Source organism: Henckelia pumila, unplaced genomic scaffold, assembly GCF_033568475.1.
Source record: "Henckelia pumila isolate YLH828 unplaced genomic scaffold, ASM3356847v2 CTG_525:::fragment_3, whole genome shotgun sequence".
Classification (NCBI taxonomy): domain Eukaryota; kingdom Viridiplantae; phylum Streptophyta; class Magnoliopsida; order Lamiales; family Gesneriaceae; genus Henckelia; species Henckelia pumila.
The window spans coordinates 4272415-4286733 of record NW_027331857.1 but is presented as its reverse complement, the minus strand read 5'-3'; the positions used below and the strand labels follow the sequence as shown (position 1 = coordinate 4286733).

Sequence of the window (14319 nt, the reverse complement as noted above, 5' to 3'; positions counted from 1 at the left end):
CAGTTATTAGGTGATTCAATGCAGGATCTCTTCAGTTCAACTCATAAATATAAAATATATTCGTCAATTTTTTTATAAGGTAATAACTTGAGGTGCAACTTAAATTTTTTTTTTTTAAAAAATTTCGACACTTGCAAATATAAAATATTTATATAATCATCTATATCATAACTATTTAATTTTATTATATTATAACACCGACCATGAATGCTTGATAAAAATATCTGGTAATTTCTAACTACAATAGTATATATAAATATATATATTTATATAAAAAATAATTATAATTATAATAATACAAACAAAGTGATACACAAGGACTCAAGGAGTTATTGCATATCATTAAATTTAATGATAACAGATATATGGTATCGTTACATTTAATGATAAAATTTATGGTGTTATTATTGGGGTAATTTTTGACAAATTTTGTGCTAATATTGGGGATAAATCGATAAATCAGAATATTTCGAGGGGTCAATTAGGAATTAACACAAGAACACGAACAATTGAGACAGCGTAAGTACATCGGATGCAGTGTGCACGCACAAAGCCTCTGTTCCAGTTTAGAAAGCTCACTCTCACGAACCCACAAATTCTCTATCTGAAACTCAGGCTCCGACAGGTATTCTTCCCTGTTTCCAGATCTCTGCCTCCTACCTTTAACAATTCGAGGTCTTTGATTTTTTCCCCTAATTACATGCTTAAATCTGAAAAGTTCAATCTTTTTTTGGTTGTCTGTTTTTTTTGTCCCCATTTTTCTAACCATTCAGTAGCTTTGCGAGGTATGTCGTAGCTTACAAAGAATTTAAAGCAAGCGAAAAGATCAGTCCATATTCAATTTCGCGGTTGGTTCTTACGCCTCGTGGCTTTGCATGTATCTTTGTGCGTTTGAACTCCAGTTACTTCTGAATTTGTTTATGGGTCTTTTAGTTGTTAACCGTTGTTAGGGTCGTAGCGATTCATTTCCGATTTTTTTTTCTTGATTGACGAATCGGGTCCTTTTTGAAGGTTTATTTTTTTAGGGTTTTCCTGGAATTAGGCTTAAGATTATCTTTTTCCCTTGGAAATGTTGAGCCAGTGGATGATTTCATTTTGTATGTTGCAGGATGCAGGTTCTTACAAGTGTCTATGCAGTAAACCAACCGTTCGAACTAGGATCAGTTACTGTGTTTGATTTGTTGGAGAATTAGATTGTGTTTTACCTCATGCATGGGGAACTAATTTTTGCAATTGTAGCTTCAAAAGACCAGTAATTTTATATTCTAAAACAAAAAGACCAGTAGTTTTAGGTAGTTTCTGTTTACTTTTGTTTTATATACAAGTGTCATTTTTTAGTTGATTCAAACTTGTGATAAAGAGTGTCCTGTTGGTGGTTAAATGGATCAAGATTTGGGATCTGAGTCGAATCCTGGTTCAGTTGATAAATCGAAAATCTTGCATGTAAAGCCCTTAAGATGTCTTGTTCCAGTTTTCCCAAATCCACCGGGCATGTCTTCAATTACTACTCCCCAACCTTCACCTTTTGTGTGTGTTCCACCCTCAGGTCCTTTCCCTTCCGGAGTTCAACCATTTTACCCTTTTCTAGTTTCAAATAATTCTCAGCAAGCTACATTTGGAGCCTCTAGCCAACCGGGTAATTTGGGTTTTGGTAGCAATATACCGGCTCCCATACCACTTAATTCATTCAGAACCCCAACACCAAAAGCAAATGGGCATGCTGCTCGACGTAAGAGGGACTTGAGTGGGTTTACTAATGTTGAAGATGTTGGTTCTGGTAAAGGAAAGAGTCAATCAAGGAGGAGAGGAGCTGGGAAGGTTGATGATTTTAGTGTTGACGCTCTAGTTGATAGCCTTTTGACTTCATTTAAGCTTAAGGAATTTGATGACTTTAGAAGATCTAGTGGGGACAAGAATACCGTTGAAACCATATTATTGGTATTTGATTTGCTGCGGAGAAAGCTTGCGCAACTTGAAGAATCAAAGGATTTGGTTATAGGAGTTACTAAACGCCCGGATCTGAAAGCTGCAAACCTTCTGATGAGTAAAGGGGTTCGCACAAACAATGGTAAGAGGATTGGGCATGTAGGTGGTGTTGAAGTTGGTGATATCTTTTTCTTTAGAATGGAGCTGTGTGTTGTAGGGTTACATGCTCCAAGTATGGCTGGAATTGATTACATGGGCGTCAAAATTACCGCAGACGAGGAACCCGTGGCTCTAAGCATCGTTTCATCTGGAGGATATGATGATCAAGGTGATGATCCCGACATACTAATTTATAGCGGCCATGGGGGAGTGCAGAGGAGAGATGGGCAGATGTTTGATCAGAAACTTGAAAAGGGGAATCTTGCTCTAGAAAAGAGTCTGCATCGTGCTAATGATGTGAGAGTTTTAAGGGGTGTGAAGGATGCAGCTGGTACAACCGGCAAGATGTATATCTATGACGGCCTCTACAAAATTCAGGAGTCATGGGCTGAGAAAAATCAGTCGGGGTGTAATGTTTTTAAGTATAAGTTGGTCAGAGTACCTGGTCAGCCAGAAGCTTATTCTTCGTGGAAATCAATCCAGCAATGGAAGGAAGGAACTGTTACCCGGGCTGGTGTTATTATATCCGATCTAGCTTCTGGAGCAGAGAGTCAACCTGTCACTCTTGTGAACGATGTTGATGGTGAGAAGGGACCTGCTCATTTCACCTATACTTCTAGTCTCAGGTACTTGAGACCTTTTTCCACTTCCAAACCTTCCACGGGCTGTCACTGCAAGGGTGGATGTCAACCAGGTGATATCAATTGCTCTTGTGTTCAGGAAAACGGAGGTCTACTCCCATATACTTCATCTGGGGTTCTTCTCATAGACAAATCCTTGATACATGAATGTGGTCAATCCTGCACATGCCCTCCAACCTGCAGGAATCGGATTTCTCAAGCTGGTCTAAAAGTCCATCTAGAGGTTTTCAGGACAAAGACCCGGGGTTGGGGACTTAGATCTTGGGATCCAATCCGTGCAGGAGGTTATATTTGTGAGTATGCTGGCGATATCATCCAGGCACCTAGTTCTAGTGATTTTGATGACAATCACATTTTTGATGCTACCCGCTACTATGAGCCATTAGAAGCCGTCCGCGATGATTCTGCCAGTTCTACAAAATCTCCATTTCCCCTTATGATAAGTGCAAAAAACAGTGGAAATGTAGCCCGTTTCATGAATCATAGCTGTTCGCCAAATGTGTTCTGGAAGCCGGTTTTACGTGAAAGTAACAGTGACTCATTTCTACATATTGCTTTCTTTGCCATTCGACATATTCCACCAATGCAAGAGCTAACATATAACTATGGGACGGTTACACCTGAGAAAGGGGACCAGGGGAGGAAAAGGTGCTTGTGTGGATCTGTGAAGTGCAAGGGCTTTTTTTACTGATGATGTTTAGTTCGGTGATGGATTAAATTTGGTTTTTAATTCCATTAATGGTTAGTTTTCTATTTTTCCCTAAATATATCAGCCAAAAATGTTGGCTATTCTTTTCAAGTCATTCTTATGTATAGTTTTAGGTTCTTGGAATGTTATGATTCACCTCTGTGGTATGTGCAGATAAACGTGATTATCAACTTTTGCAAATCATTAAATGCACTCCTTGGAGAGCTCTATCTCACTAAAATTATGAGCTGCAGGCATTAGCAATATGTAAGATATCTCAATTCCTCTTGGTAATTTAGTTATAAAAATTATTTGACTTATGTCCGATGGATTACAATGGAAAGATATCCAAAATCTTTCTTAAAATTTGAAATTATTTATATCTGTAGCATGCATATACTTTGGTGAACTAGTGATAGTGCATGATAATTTATGTGGAAGATTTTTCGTTTTTTTTTAATTTCGTTTCAGTTGGGTTCTTTGCTTATTTTCTTGTGTTTCCCTTCCTCTCATGATGATTTATTTTAGTAGGAGCTGTCTTATTTGACTGTCTTAACACTCATCTGTGTAGAATTTTCTTGTAATCAATAAACCTTTTTGATCTTTTTCTGGCATTTGCAATTCCCATCAATGAGTACCAAGTGGTGTGAGGTTGTAACTGTTCTAGACCATCCCTTCCCGGGCGCTTTATCTGCTCCATGAGCTTGCCGTGGTAGTAGAGAGCTTGTGCTGTGCTCTGATCAAAGTAAAGACTGCCAGGCAGTCTATCTTCTTAGCGTGCGATAACTTTTTAACATCCACATTTCTCTGTTCCTGCTGTGTGTTATGATAATTTCACTGCGTCTCATGATAATGAGATGATCCTGATGGATATGGAGGGTTGTGCTATCATAATTGCACCTGTAATCTCTGTTTTTAATCTCCATGTTACTTTCCCATGAGGAGAAGATTATACCTCTATTTTAAAATTCACATCTTGAATCACCGAGGAGCTTTCACCATTCTCTGGCAATTTTGTACGTAGTTGTTATGTTAACAAACTGCTTCATGTCTTGTTTTAAATGACTCTGACCATCGTTCATCGTTGTTTTTGCGGCTCATCAAAGTTGCTCGTAGGATGATAGGGTAGGAAGATCTCGATTCAAACAGCCTTATGACAGTATAAGAAGAAGCAGCAGATTTTTCATATGGATCAGGAATTGTTTTCTTGGCGGTACACCAGTCACCAAGGACTCGTTTTTTTCTGTACTTTTGTTGGTTGTAAACGCGAGGATATGTAGATTATTTAGGACTTAGTTTTGGAACTTTGGTTATGTTGAATCACTTTCATGTAATTTAAAACCTTCCTGATGCCTATGGCATTATGTAGTCTTGACGTTAAAAGTGTTTCATCCCTTTTATTTAAACTCCTCGATTATGTTTGTCACATATTCTCTTACATGTAATTTTAAACCTACGAGAGAAATCATTCGATTAGATCTATAAAAAAATATCAGTTTTTATGTCAAAAGTATCAACACTTTGTCTCACGACCTAATCTAGTAGATTATTCAGCTGTGACGCATTTCATTATTTCATGTACCATTTCAAATGCCCGAAGAATGATCTTAAGTGCATTATTAGAAAGAGAGAGGTGATTTAGGAAGAAACAAATAAAGAGCAAGATGTTTTGGGTATTCATTGAATAAAAATCTAGGAATCGTTTAATGTATGTTTTCAAATACCATATGAAATCTTGGGTTTTCTCCCCATTTTGCAAGAGATTATGAGTTGGAAAAATACAGTCCACAATTTAAAGAATAATAATAATAAAAAACAGCCCACTAGAATTCTTGTCCAATTGGGTTGAAACCACAAAACTCAAAACCCCCGTAATGTAATCAAGCGAACCAGTCACAACACGCCACGTGTCATGCTCCCACTTACATCATAGATTTCATCGGATGAGATTAGGCACCACTAAATTTCATCCCGGATTATATAATCCACATGTCCTACCATTCATCTCTTTCAAGCTTCACCCCCCAACATTGTTCAGAGAAATTTCTCAAGAAATGGCAGCAGAAATGGCCTTAGTAAAACCCATTTCGAAATTCAGCACCACTGTTCCAAGAATTGGGAATTCAAGACTTCCAAGCACTAGGTTCTTCACGATAAAAATGTCATCTTCGACCACTTCGCCGCCTTCAAATGCGGCCACGAAGAAGAAAAGTGTGAAGCAAACCGAGATAAAGGAGTCCCTTCTGACCCCAAGATTCTACACCACAGATTTCGATGAAATGGAGCAGCTTTTCAACACTGAAATCAACAAGAATCTGAACATGGATGAGTTCGAGGCTTTGCTGCAGGAGTTCAAGACCGATTTCAACCAGACGCATTTTGTGAGGAATAAGGAGTTCAAGGAAGCTGCTGACAAGATTCAGGGACCATTGAGGCAAATATTTGTGGAGTTCTTGGAGAGGTCTTGCACTGCTGAGTTCTCTGGCTTTCTTCTATACAAGGAACTTGGAAGGAGGCTCAAGGTACAAGGCTTTGCTTCTTCTTACTTTTCTTTTATTTTCCCTACATTTGTTTTCTGAATTCTTGGTTAAGTATTTCGTTGGGTTGTGTGCTTCTGGGTTATCTGGTTTGCTTGCTTTTATTGAATATGAGGTATGTACACATACATTTTTTTTTTAAAAAAGGGTTGACCCTGAAGGGACCCTATTCAAGCGGAGGGTAAATCGAGCGTATGTACACATACATTGATATAAGAGAGTGTGGGTGTGTACGCATTCACATGTTTTTTTTTTCATGAAAACACACTCACATTTGTACATTAAGAATGTGCCTTTGTATATGCCTAAACGTATCAGTAACGCTTAAAATTCGTTTGAGCTCCACTTATATTTCTGTTACTTGTGTAGAAAACCAATCCAATTGTAGCTGAGATTTTCTCTCTAATGTCAAGGGATGAAGCCCGGCATGCAGGGTATGTTATAACTTTTAGATTCGTGAATGAAATCTAATCTATTCCGTTTGATGTTACAATTTGGGATTTTTCGTGAACAGGTTTTTGAACAAAGGTCTGTCTGACTTCAATTTGGCTTTGGACTTGGGATTCCTAACAAAAGCCAGAAAATACACCTTTTTCAAGCCTAAGTTCATTTTCTATGCTACCTATTTGTCTGAAAAGATCGGATACTGGAGATACATTACTATATATAGACATCTCAAGGAAAACCCCGAGTACCAGTGCTACCCGATTTTCAAGTACTTTGAGAACTGGTGCCAGGATGAGAATCGTCACGGCGATTTCTTCTCTGCACTGATGAAGGCACAGCCTCAGTTCCTCAATGACTGGAAGGCTAAGTTGTGGTCACGTTTCTTCTGTCTTTCGGTATAATGGCGCTTTCCATTATGTTCCACTTATAGTCGTTACTTGTAGCCTTTCTCGGTGTAGGTATGTAATTGTCGTTGCTTGTAATATTACAGGTCTACGTGACAATGTATCTCAATGACTGCCAAAGAACAGATTTCTACGAGGGCATTGGACTCAACACAAAGGAATTCGATATGCATGTGATCATTGAGGTGACTATTCCATCTGAACAAGTGTTATTCGTTTTCTTGGTAAACCTTGGTCTCCACATTCAATGGGGTAGACTCTAGGCAAACTCAAAGTCAGATGATTCGGCACATGATCATTTTTTAATCGAAGTCTGATTCTTTGTGTTTGTGCAGACAAACCGCACGACTGCGAGGATTTTCCCAGCCGTATTGGACGTTGAGAATCCAGAATTCAAGAGGAAGTTAGACCGGATGGTGGCGATCAACGAGCAAATATTGGCAATAGGCGAGGGCGATGATATTCCTTTGGTGAAGAACTTGAAGAGGATTCCCCTTGTTGCTGCTCTGGCTTCCGAGCTGCTCGCCGCCTATCTGATGAAACCCGTTGAATCTGGTTCAGTGGACTTGGCGGAATTTGAACCGCAGCTTGTTTACTAGTTTGTGTCTTCAAGGGAATCCGAAATTCAGTTGCACTTTGTTGAGGGACAGATTATTTCATTTTGCATTGTACAAACAAGTTTGTGAAATCGAGACAATGTTGCAATGAATTCAACATTCCTAGGCATTTTCGCGAAAATTTTAGAGTGTGGTTTATTTGTACCAATTGTGCTCGATTTCAACTATTGTACAAATAAATTGCTTAATTAAGTGATATTGCCGGAAATTGAATTCCTCCCCACTTTTTAATTTGTTGGAAAATTTCATTGTGAACACTTCACGTTACATTCCGACTTACATTTTGCAATTTTAATTGGGGCCAAATAAAATAAAATCTATCCTCGCTAGGATTACTAAAAGCAACAAGAGAAAACTCTAAACTCTAAAATTTCTATCGAGCAATAACATCTCCATATCAAATAATCGAGATTTTCTGGGTTTGCTTAAAATTTTTATGTCTAATCTAACAGTAATTAAATATAAATTTACATCCCGGCCCATATCCAAAATTTCGATCCATTTAAAAATTGTATTCATCATATTTTCAATGTAATTTTAATTATTTTTGAAGGCCATATATTTTATTTTTAATCATTGCATTTATGGCAAATAAAAAAATTGGAATTAAAGCTTTTATTATAAAAAAATAATCAATCATGTTAACTAGCTAGCAACTCTTTCTTTCCTCAAAATGTTATGTATAAACTTCTTATTCCCCATCAAAATATAGTAGGACGAACTGGTAAATCGTTAAGTTTTAAATAATTATTACCTATAATTAAGCCAAAAAAATTAGAAAATATTTTAAATTGTGTAGTTTAACAAATTATTATTAATGTAGAGTGAATGGTACAATTTCTTTATCGACATAAATAATGCAACATAAATATATTATATATTTGTTGCAGGGTGGGATCTGGGTAGGATCCTATAACCACTATCGGACCCAATCCAATCCGGTTAGAAAAATCAAATCCAATTGAAATGCCCACTGCACAAACCCAAACGATCCAATCCAAATAAAGCAGATCTGAGTCGGTCGGATAAAACCCGACCCATTTTCATCCCTTCTCCCTGGTCTGTCTTGTAACCAAAGAAAACTCACTACAAGAAACGAAAAACCCCTATAAAGGCAAACTCAACCGAGAGAGCTCATATAGTTCATAAATCAGCAGCAGAAGAGGGAAAGAAGCAAAGATGAGCAGCATAGGCACGGGATACGATCTTTCGGTGACTACTTTCTCGCCAGACGGCCGCGTTTTCCAGATCGAGTACGCTGCCAAAGCCGTTGACAACAGCGGCACCGTCGTTGCCATCAGATGCAAAGACGGCGTGGTTATGGTATATGCGAAGCAATTTTCAAGCTTTGTTGTTTTTGGTGGTGTTTGGAGCTTTTGTGTAATTATTCGGTTTTTTTTAAAAAAAAAATTGTTATGACAGGGAGTGGAGAAGCTGATTGCTTCTAAGATGATGTTGCCAGGATCTAATCGAAGGATCCATGCAGTTCACCGCCACTCTGGCATGGTATCCGTTCATTTCTCCTATTTTCTTAGGAAATGCTTGTTCATTTTTTTTGGTGGTGCATTTCGGAATCCATCTTCTATTTGGTAGTTTGGGTTACTTTAATTGTACATTATTATGATTAGAATTATGGGGTACAATCCTTGACCCAGAAGACTGGGTGAGCCAACCTTAGGTTAACTTGGTAGAACAGACAGAGAGAAGTTTGACAGCACTATATGGTATTGCAAATTATTGGATTTGGAAAAAATTGGTGACAAGCTCGGTGAAGTTGTAAAACTAAGCTATTAGGTAGATTGAGGTTTTTGACCTATGGTATTGAAACAATTTTCATGACTCAGAAAGTATATGTGCTTTACTGCTTTATCTAGCTTGTGAATTTGTAAGTTTAGAAACAGTTACTTTTTAAAGTCCCTCTCTGATAGTTGGTATTAGAATTCACATATCCATATTTACATACTTATGTATCCATATACATATTTAGTTAGCAGATTTGTGGAAACTATTTTAATTTCTCCACTATTTAGTCTAAGTTCTTGTTGTGTCTTTGTTAATGCTCCTCCCATTTGTAGGCTGTTGCTGGACTAGCTGCAGACGGTAGGCAAATTGTGACACGGGCAAAATCTGAAGCAGCTAATTATGAGAGGTTTGCTTTGACATGTCTTGTCTGATTATCTTTGTTGTTGTCGCACTCAAAATATTTGCATGTCATTGCACTGCCAATCTCACTGCACAGTTCTCTCTTCTTTACTCCTCTGCGAGCATTCTCATTGTGTCCAACATATCCATGGCCAAGTTCCTTGTCAACCTGGGGAGACTAGATGATCGTGCTTTAGTAGTTGGACTTGTGTAATACATAGTGTGGGGCTGCCTGTAGTTTTGATGCAGAAACATGAGATGAAATAAAGATTTTGATCTAGGGCAAGAATTGGATATTTCAAATGCTTTCTTTGGTGGGCCTCCATAGATATTGGATAATCTAAAACATCGGTATGGTGTTGAGCCTTCTGGATTGGGGATGGGGAGCAAATGGAAACCTTGGGTATGTTTGGCTTTGAAAAACCAATGTATGAAAATAATATTTACTGGTTAATCTAATTGGGGGGTAACAAACTTCAGTGAAATGAAGGAGCTTAAACTATATAAATCAGCCATGAAAGTTTTCCTCTCGGCTGTTGGACCCTGTGCTGGTTACCTTGATCTAGCTAAGAATGTAAAATCATGATTGACATATCACATGAAATTGCAGCAGCTTGCGAAAGGCTTACACAAACGATACAATACAAAATCATTGAATAACTTTTCCAGTTCTCTAGAGTGTGTTGATATTGTTACCTGATAAATTTCAGAAATTTTTGGATTTTCGAATGATTTTATCAACTAGCAGTAGTTAATGACTAATTTTGCTGCAGTATAAATGTCTGTTGCTGACATTGAGTTCATTGGGCATCTTTTTTACATCATCGTATGCTTTTTATTTCAGTGTGTATGGCGATCAAATTCCTGTGAAAGAACTTGCAGAACGTGTTGCTAGTTATGTGCATCTGTGCACACTCTATTGGTGGCTCAGGTTTGTTTTTGCATCTCCTTTAATGCTAGTCTCTTCCATTGGTCTGTTTTCTGCACATTAAGCCAATAATTGAATTTTGCAGGCCCTTTGGATGTGGAGTAATCTTGGGGGGTTATGATAGGGATGGACCGCAGTTGTATTTGGTTGAACCGTCTGGAGTTTCCTATGTTAGTTTTTTCTTGTATTAATCGCAAATTATGGTTATATCATTCAATGATCTAACCTTATAAATTTATACTTATGTTAAAGATGTCATGTTCTTTTGTCTATCAATATTAATGGATACTATGTATCTTTGTATTAAATTTCTAAATTTTAATTCTTATGTGTCTTTCTATCATTTGCATATTCTCGTTGATGCAGAGATACTTTGGTGCTGCCATTGGAAAAGGCAGGCAAGCTGCAAAAACGTGAGCAATATATTTTGCATCTTAGATCCACGTACTTTATTAATCCTGGAAAAAAAGAACCTGAAAAATAGAAAGGAACAAAATATAGTTGGAGCCTCCCGATCTTGAGATATTTAGCAGTAGAATGGACCTTTACATTCTCCTGCGCCCCCACCCCCTTATGTTGTTTGGTTATTATCCCGATCTGGATTATAAAAGGGAAAAAGAAAAACATCAACCAAGGAGGCTTCAACTCAAGAAACCAAACAAAGCCAAGTCCTTTACCTCATAAGTCATGAAGAAAATAATGACTTACAATCTTTCTATCATAAAAGCACACTTATTCTTTTGCCGAGGAATCTTTATATAACATTTCTTTATATGCAGTGATATTTGATAATGTGAAACTTCTGAGCTACCATGTTGTGTTGACAGGGAGATTGAAAAATTAAAGCTTTCAGAAATGACATGTCGGCAAGGCATTATTGAGGTGGCCAAGATGTGAGTTATATCTCATAAATTGTGTTTGGAATTTACATATATTTATTTATTTATTTATTTTGTGTGTCACTTTATTCTGGCTATTAACCTTGTTATGATTGGTTTTTTAGTCTAAATTATACCAAATACCTGGCAAATGGATTTACATTTGGTTCAATATAAAAAATCATTGTATGTTACAAACTCAAGTATTTAGTTCTCATATGAACTGACTCGTCTGCTGCCTACCATAAAATAATGCTTCAACTTCTTTTATTTTACACAAGTCACAACAAACTTGTTTTGAATTTAACCCAATATTTCGAATGCTTTGTAGTAATAAATTATCTTCATTTTTGTGTGTTATGTTCGCCACTTCAAAAAAGTTTACATTTTTTTTGGATCGGGTGGTGTGGAAATGTTCTAATTGTATCATGTTAGTTTCACTCTTATGTAATACATATGCATTTTAGTTTCTTTTAAGACTATTTTCATTGGGATGTTACAATTTTGATAACGATTTCATGGTTTGTATATAGCAACTCAAGCATCTTCACAGTACTACCAATCAATTTACATCTTTTATTTAGCTGTAGCAAGTGTCACTTTTTAGTTTCAGACTGGTAGCATGTGCAAAATAAAATTGCTTTTCTATTTTCTTCGTATTTCTCCGTGTCAATTATAAGGTCCCATCTTTCATAATTTGATCCGCTCCCATTTTCATAAACAGTATTTATGGAGTACATGATGAAGCAAAGGACAAAGCATTTGAGTTGGAAATGAGCTGGGTCTGTGACGAGTCAAACCGCCTGCATCAAAAGGTGACATTGAATGTTTTAAGATCTTGGATGTACTAATCCATTGTGGTGCTACTTGCATTTGATTGGTGCCATTTGTTGTCTTAAAGACACTTCTGCTGTTTTTCCGCCGCGTGTCTCACCTCTATCTTCGCTCCATATGTGGCTTCATGTATCAATTCTTTGATGCTTGCATGTCTGGGCTTTGGACTGCATTCTTCATTTATATGTGAATTGGTGAATAATATTCTTTCATCTTTATGGTTAATCAGGTTCCAGATGACCTATTAGAAGAAGCCAAGGCAGCAGCCAAAGCTGCACTTGAGGAAATGGATGCTGACTAGGTGTCTCTTAAAATAGATTTTTCTTGTACTGGGCCATGAAAAATCTTCATACACTTGAATTTGGAACCTTTGAGCATTGTTCTTGCATTTCAGAGATGGTTTTATACTTGAGGCCCCATTTTTCAAATTTCTGTTTGTTTCTACCAGTTCATTGTCATGTGAGTTTGATAAAAATAGGATGCCTGATACATTTTTTTTTTTGGAAGTAAAACCAAGAATTCATTCAAATACTTAAGCCACGGGGTACAACGGCACTAAGCCAAGATGGTAGAGTACAGTTAATAAGCTCCAAGTTTGATCCTGACATAAAAACACTGCGAGCTAGAGGATTCCTGATACATGCTATATTGCTTAGTGTATGAAATGAGTTGCAGTTGAAAAAAGAAGTTTATCTCTATAATTATAAAGTGATGTGCTAAAATTGTAAACGAAATGACAGACTAGTGAAAAACCATAAAAGACAGAAGCTCTCTATCGAAGAAGGTATATTCATCAGCATATCTGTTACACCACACAAGAAAATACCTCCACGTTTAAGTTGCATTCTGTTTATTGATTGTGGATTAATTAGTTGATTTTACTTTTTGCTATAGGTATTTAATTTGAATAATTTCGAATGTGACTCGTGGGACTTTATTTAGAAAAACATTGGCTGCCCACATCTAATTCTAAAGGTGTCATTTTCTGAATATTGCGAGATCAAATTACTAACAAAATAGGGACCAAGGGCAGAGCCACATGAAAGTTTCACCTAACACATATACGGACAAAAAAAATACTCAACCCGAAAGAGTGAAATACATATATATATATATATATATATATATATATATATATATAGCGGCGGATTTAGGATTTCGGCTTTGGGAGGGTCGCTTATAAAATATAAAAAAAATATATTAAAAGATAAAATATAAAAATTGACTATTTTTAACAAATATATTTGTAAATAAAATTAATTCGACATTCCTTAAAATTTTCAAAATCTTCAATGATATCATCAATATAAAGAATTTTGACAAAATCTCTTTCAATAAAATATATATATAAACTTAGAGGAAAACATATGTATTTTCACTTTCACGATAAATATCCATGTTATTTTTTTTCTTTTGAAATTTATTATTTTATATAATTTTAGAGGAAATTTAGAAGAAGAAAATTAGAAAAACATGTGGTTTTACTTTTTATTTTTATTAGTTTGAAATAGGCCCTTAGTTTGCAAATTTTTATTATTATTATTATTATATATTTTGAAAACAAAAATTTACATATTTTAATAATAAAAAAGGTAAAAGGAAAAAAATTCTTAGGGAGATTCGAACCTTAGAGCCTTTTCCAAATTTAGAACATAGTCTAACAATAAGCCACACGTCACTATCATGTAACTCAAAGGGCCAAATATTTATATATTATTATTTCATGAAATATATACATATATACTACAAAATATTTCATACATTTTTTTGGAGGGGCCGTGGCCCACCTTCGCCCTATGGGTCCGCCCTTTTATATATATATATATATATATAATCAAGGATTTGAACTTTTGACGGATGAATTTATGTTTGGTAGATTCAAATCAATCTCTTGCTATCATGGTTTCATGTCGATGTAATGGTGATTATGGTGGATTTGAAATACCTTCAAAATGAGTTTCATTTCAAATTAAGCTTACAAATTCTACTCAAATCAAATCATATCATTCACGGACAATCTTATCTTATATTTAGATTGATGAATTTGAAGTATATTAGTTTGTTTGGTGTAAATATACTTGACAATCTCAGTCATTGCAGTGAATTTCATCGCAATAT

The 14319-nt window shown here is 36.2% G+C and overlaps 3 protein-coding genes across 6 annotated transcripts; all 3 read left to right on the top strand.

Moving 5' to 3' along the window:
* Nucleotides 1–495: 495 nt before the first annotated feature.
* LOC140873044 (histone-lysine N-methyltransferase, H3 lysine-9 specific SUVH1-like) lies at nt 496–4844 on the top strand. 4 transcript variants are annotated; one of them, XM_073276017.1, is made up of 5 exons: nt 559–625; nt 777–848; nt 1109–3467; nt 3589–3681; nt 4521–4844. In XM_073276017.1, exon 3 carries the CDS (start codon nt 1381–1383, stop codon nt 3415–3417), a length of 2037 nt encoding a protein of 678 aa, XP_073132118.1. In that variant the 5' UTR covers nt 559–625; nt 777–848; nt 1109–1380; the 3' UTR covers nt 3418–3467; nt 3589–3681; nt 4521–4844. The 4 variants fall into 4 exon arrangements, with proteins under 4 accessions (XP_073132117.1, XP_073132118.1, XP_073132120.1 ...); XM_073276018.1 differs by lacking the exon at nt 559–625 and adding an exon at nt 646–675; XM_073276016.1 differs by lacking the exon at nt 777–848 and having other exon boundaries at nt 496–625.
* A 580-nt stretch (nt 4845–5424) lies between these two features.
* Nucleotides 5425–7436, top strand: LOC140873206 (magnesium-protoporphyrin IX monomethyl ester [oxidative] cyclase, chloroplastic). Its single transcript, XM_073276241.1, has 5 exons — nt 5425–5936; nt 6321–6385; nt 6466–6793; nt 6889–6987; nt 7138–7436. The coding sequence occupies exons 1-5, from the start codon at nt 5469–5471 to the stop codon at nt 7399–7401; spliced, it is 1224 nt and encodes a 407-aa protein (XP_073132342.1). The 5' UTR covers nt 5425–5468; the 3' UTR covers nt 7402–7436.
* Nucleotides 7437–8488: 1052 nt separating this feature from the next.
* On the top strand, nt 8489–12690 carry LOC140873208 (proteasome subunit alpha type-3). Its single transcript, XM_073276245.1, has 9 exons — nt 8489–8742; nt 8842–8925; nt 9495–9568; nt 10406–10492; nt 10575–10659; nt 10856–10902; nt 11317–11382; nt 12092–12182; nt 12431–12690. The coding sequence occupies exons 1-9, from the start codon at nt 8599–8601 to the stop codon at nt 12500–12502; spliced, it is 750 nt and encodes a 249-aa protein (XP_073132346.1). The 5' UTR covers nt 8489–8598; the 3' UTR covers nt 12503–12690.
* The last annotated feature ends 1629 nt before the right edge of the window (nt 12691–14319 follow it).

What these genes read in the sequence shown, in the direction of transcription:
- LOC140873208 (XM_073276245.1), top strand. Translation starts at nt 8,599, where the DNA reads ATGAGCAGCATAGGCACGGGATACGATCTTTCGGTGACTACTTTCTCG. An exon ending in TTCACCGCCACTCTGGCATG is followed by an intron (nt 8,926 to 9,494) that starts GTATCCGTTCAT and finishes TCCCATTTGTAG; the next exon opens with GCTGTTGCTGGACTAGCTGC. An exon ending in GAAGCAGCTAATTATGAGAG is followed by an intron (nt 9,569 to 10,405) that starts GTTTGCTTTGAC and finishes TTTTTATTTCAG; the next exon opens with TGTGTATGGCGATCAAATTC.
- LOC140873044 (XM_073276016.1), top strand. Translation starts at nt 1,381, where the DNA reads ATGGATCAAGATTTGGGATCTGAGTCGAATCCTGGTTCAGTTGATAAA.
- LOC140873206 (XM_073276241.1), top strand. Translation starts at nt 5,469, where the DNA reads ATGGCAGCAGAAATGGCCTTAGTAAAACCCATTTCGAAATTCAGCACC. An exon ending in AACTTGGAAGGAGGCTCAAG is followed by an intron (nt 5,937 to 6,320) that starts GTACAAGGCTTT and finishes TTACTTGTGTAG; the next exon opens with AAAACCAATCCAATTGTAGC. An exon ending in CACGTTTCTTCTGTCTTTCG is followed by an intron (nt 6,794 to 6,888) that starts GTATAATGGCGC and finishes GTAATATTACAG; the next exon opens with GTCTACGTGACAATGTATCT.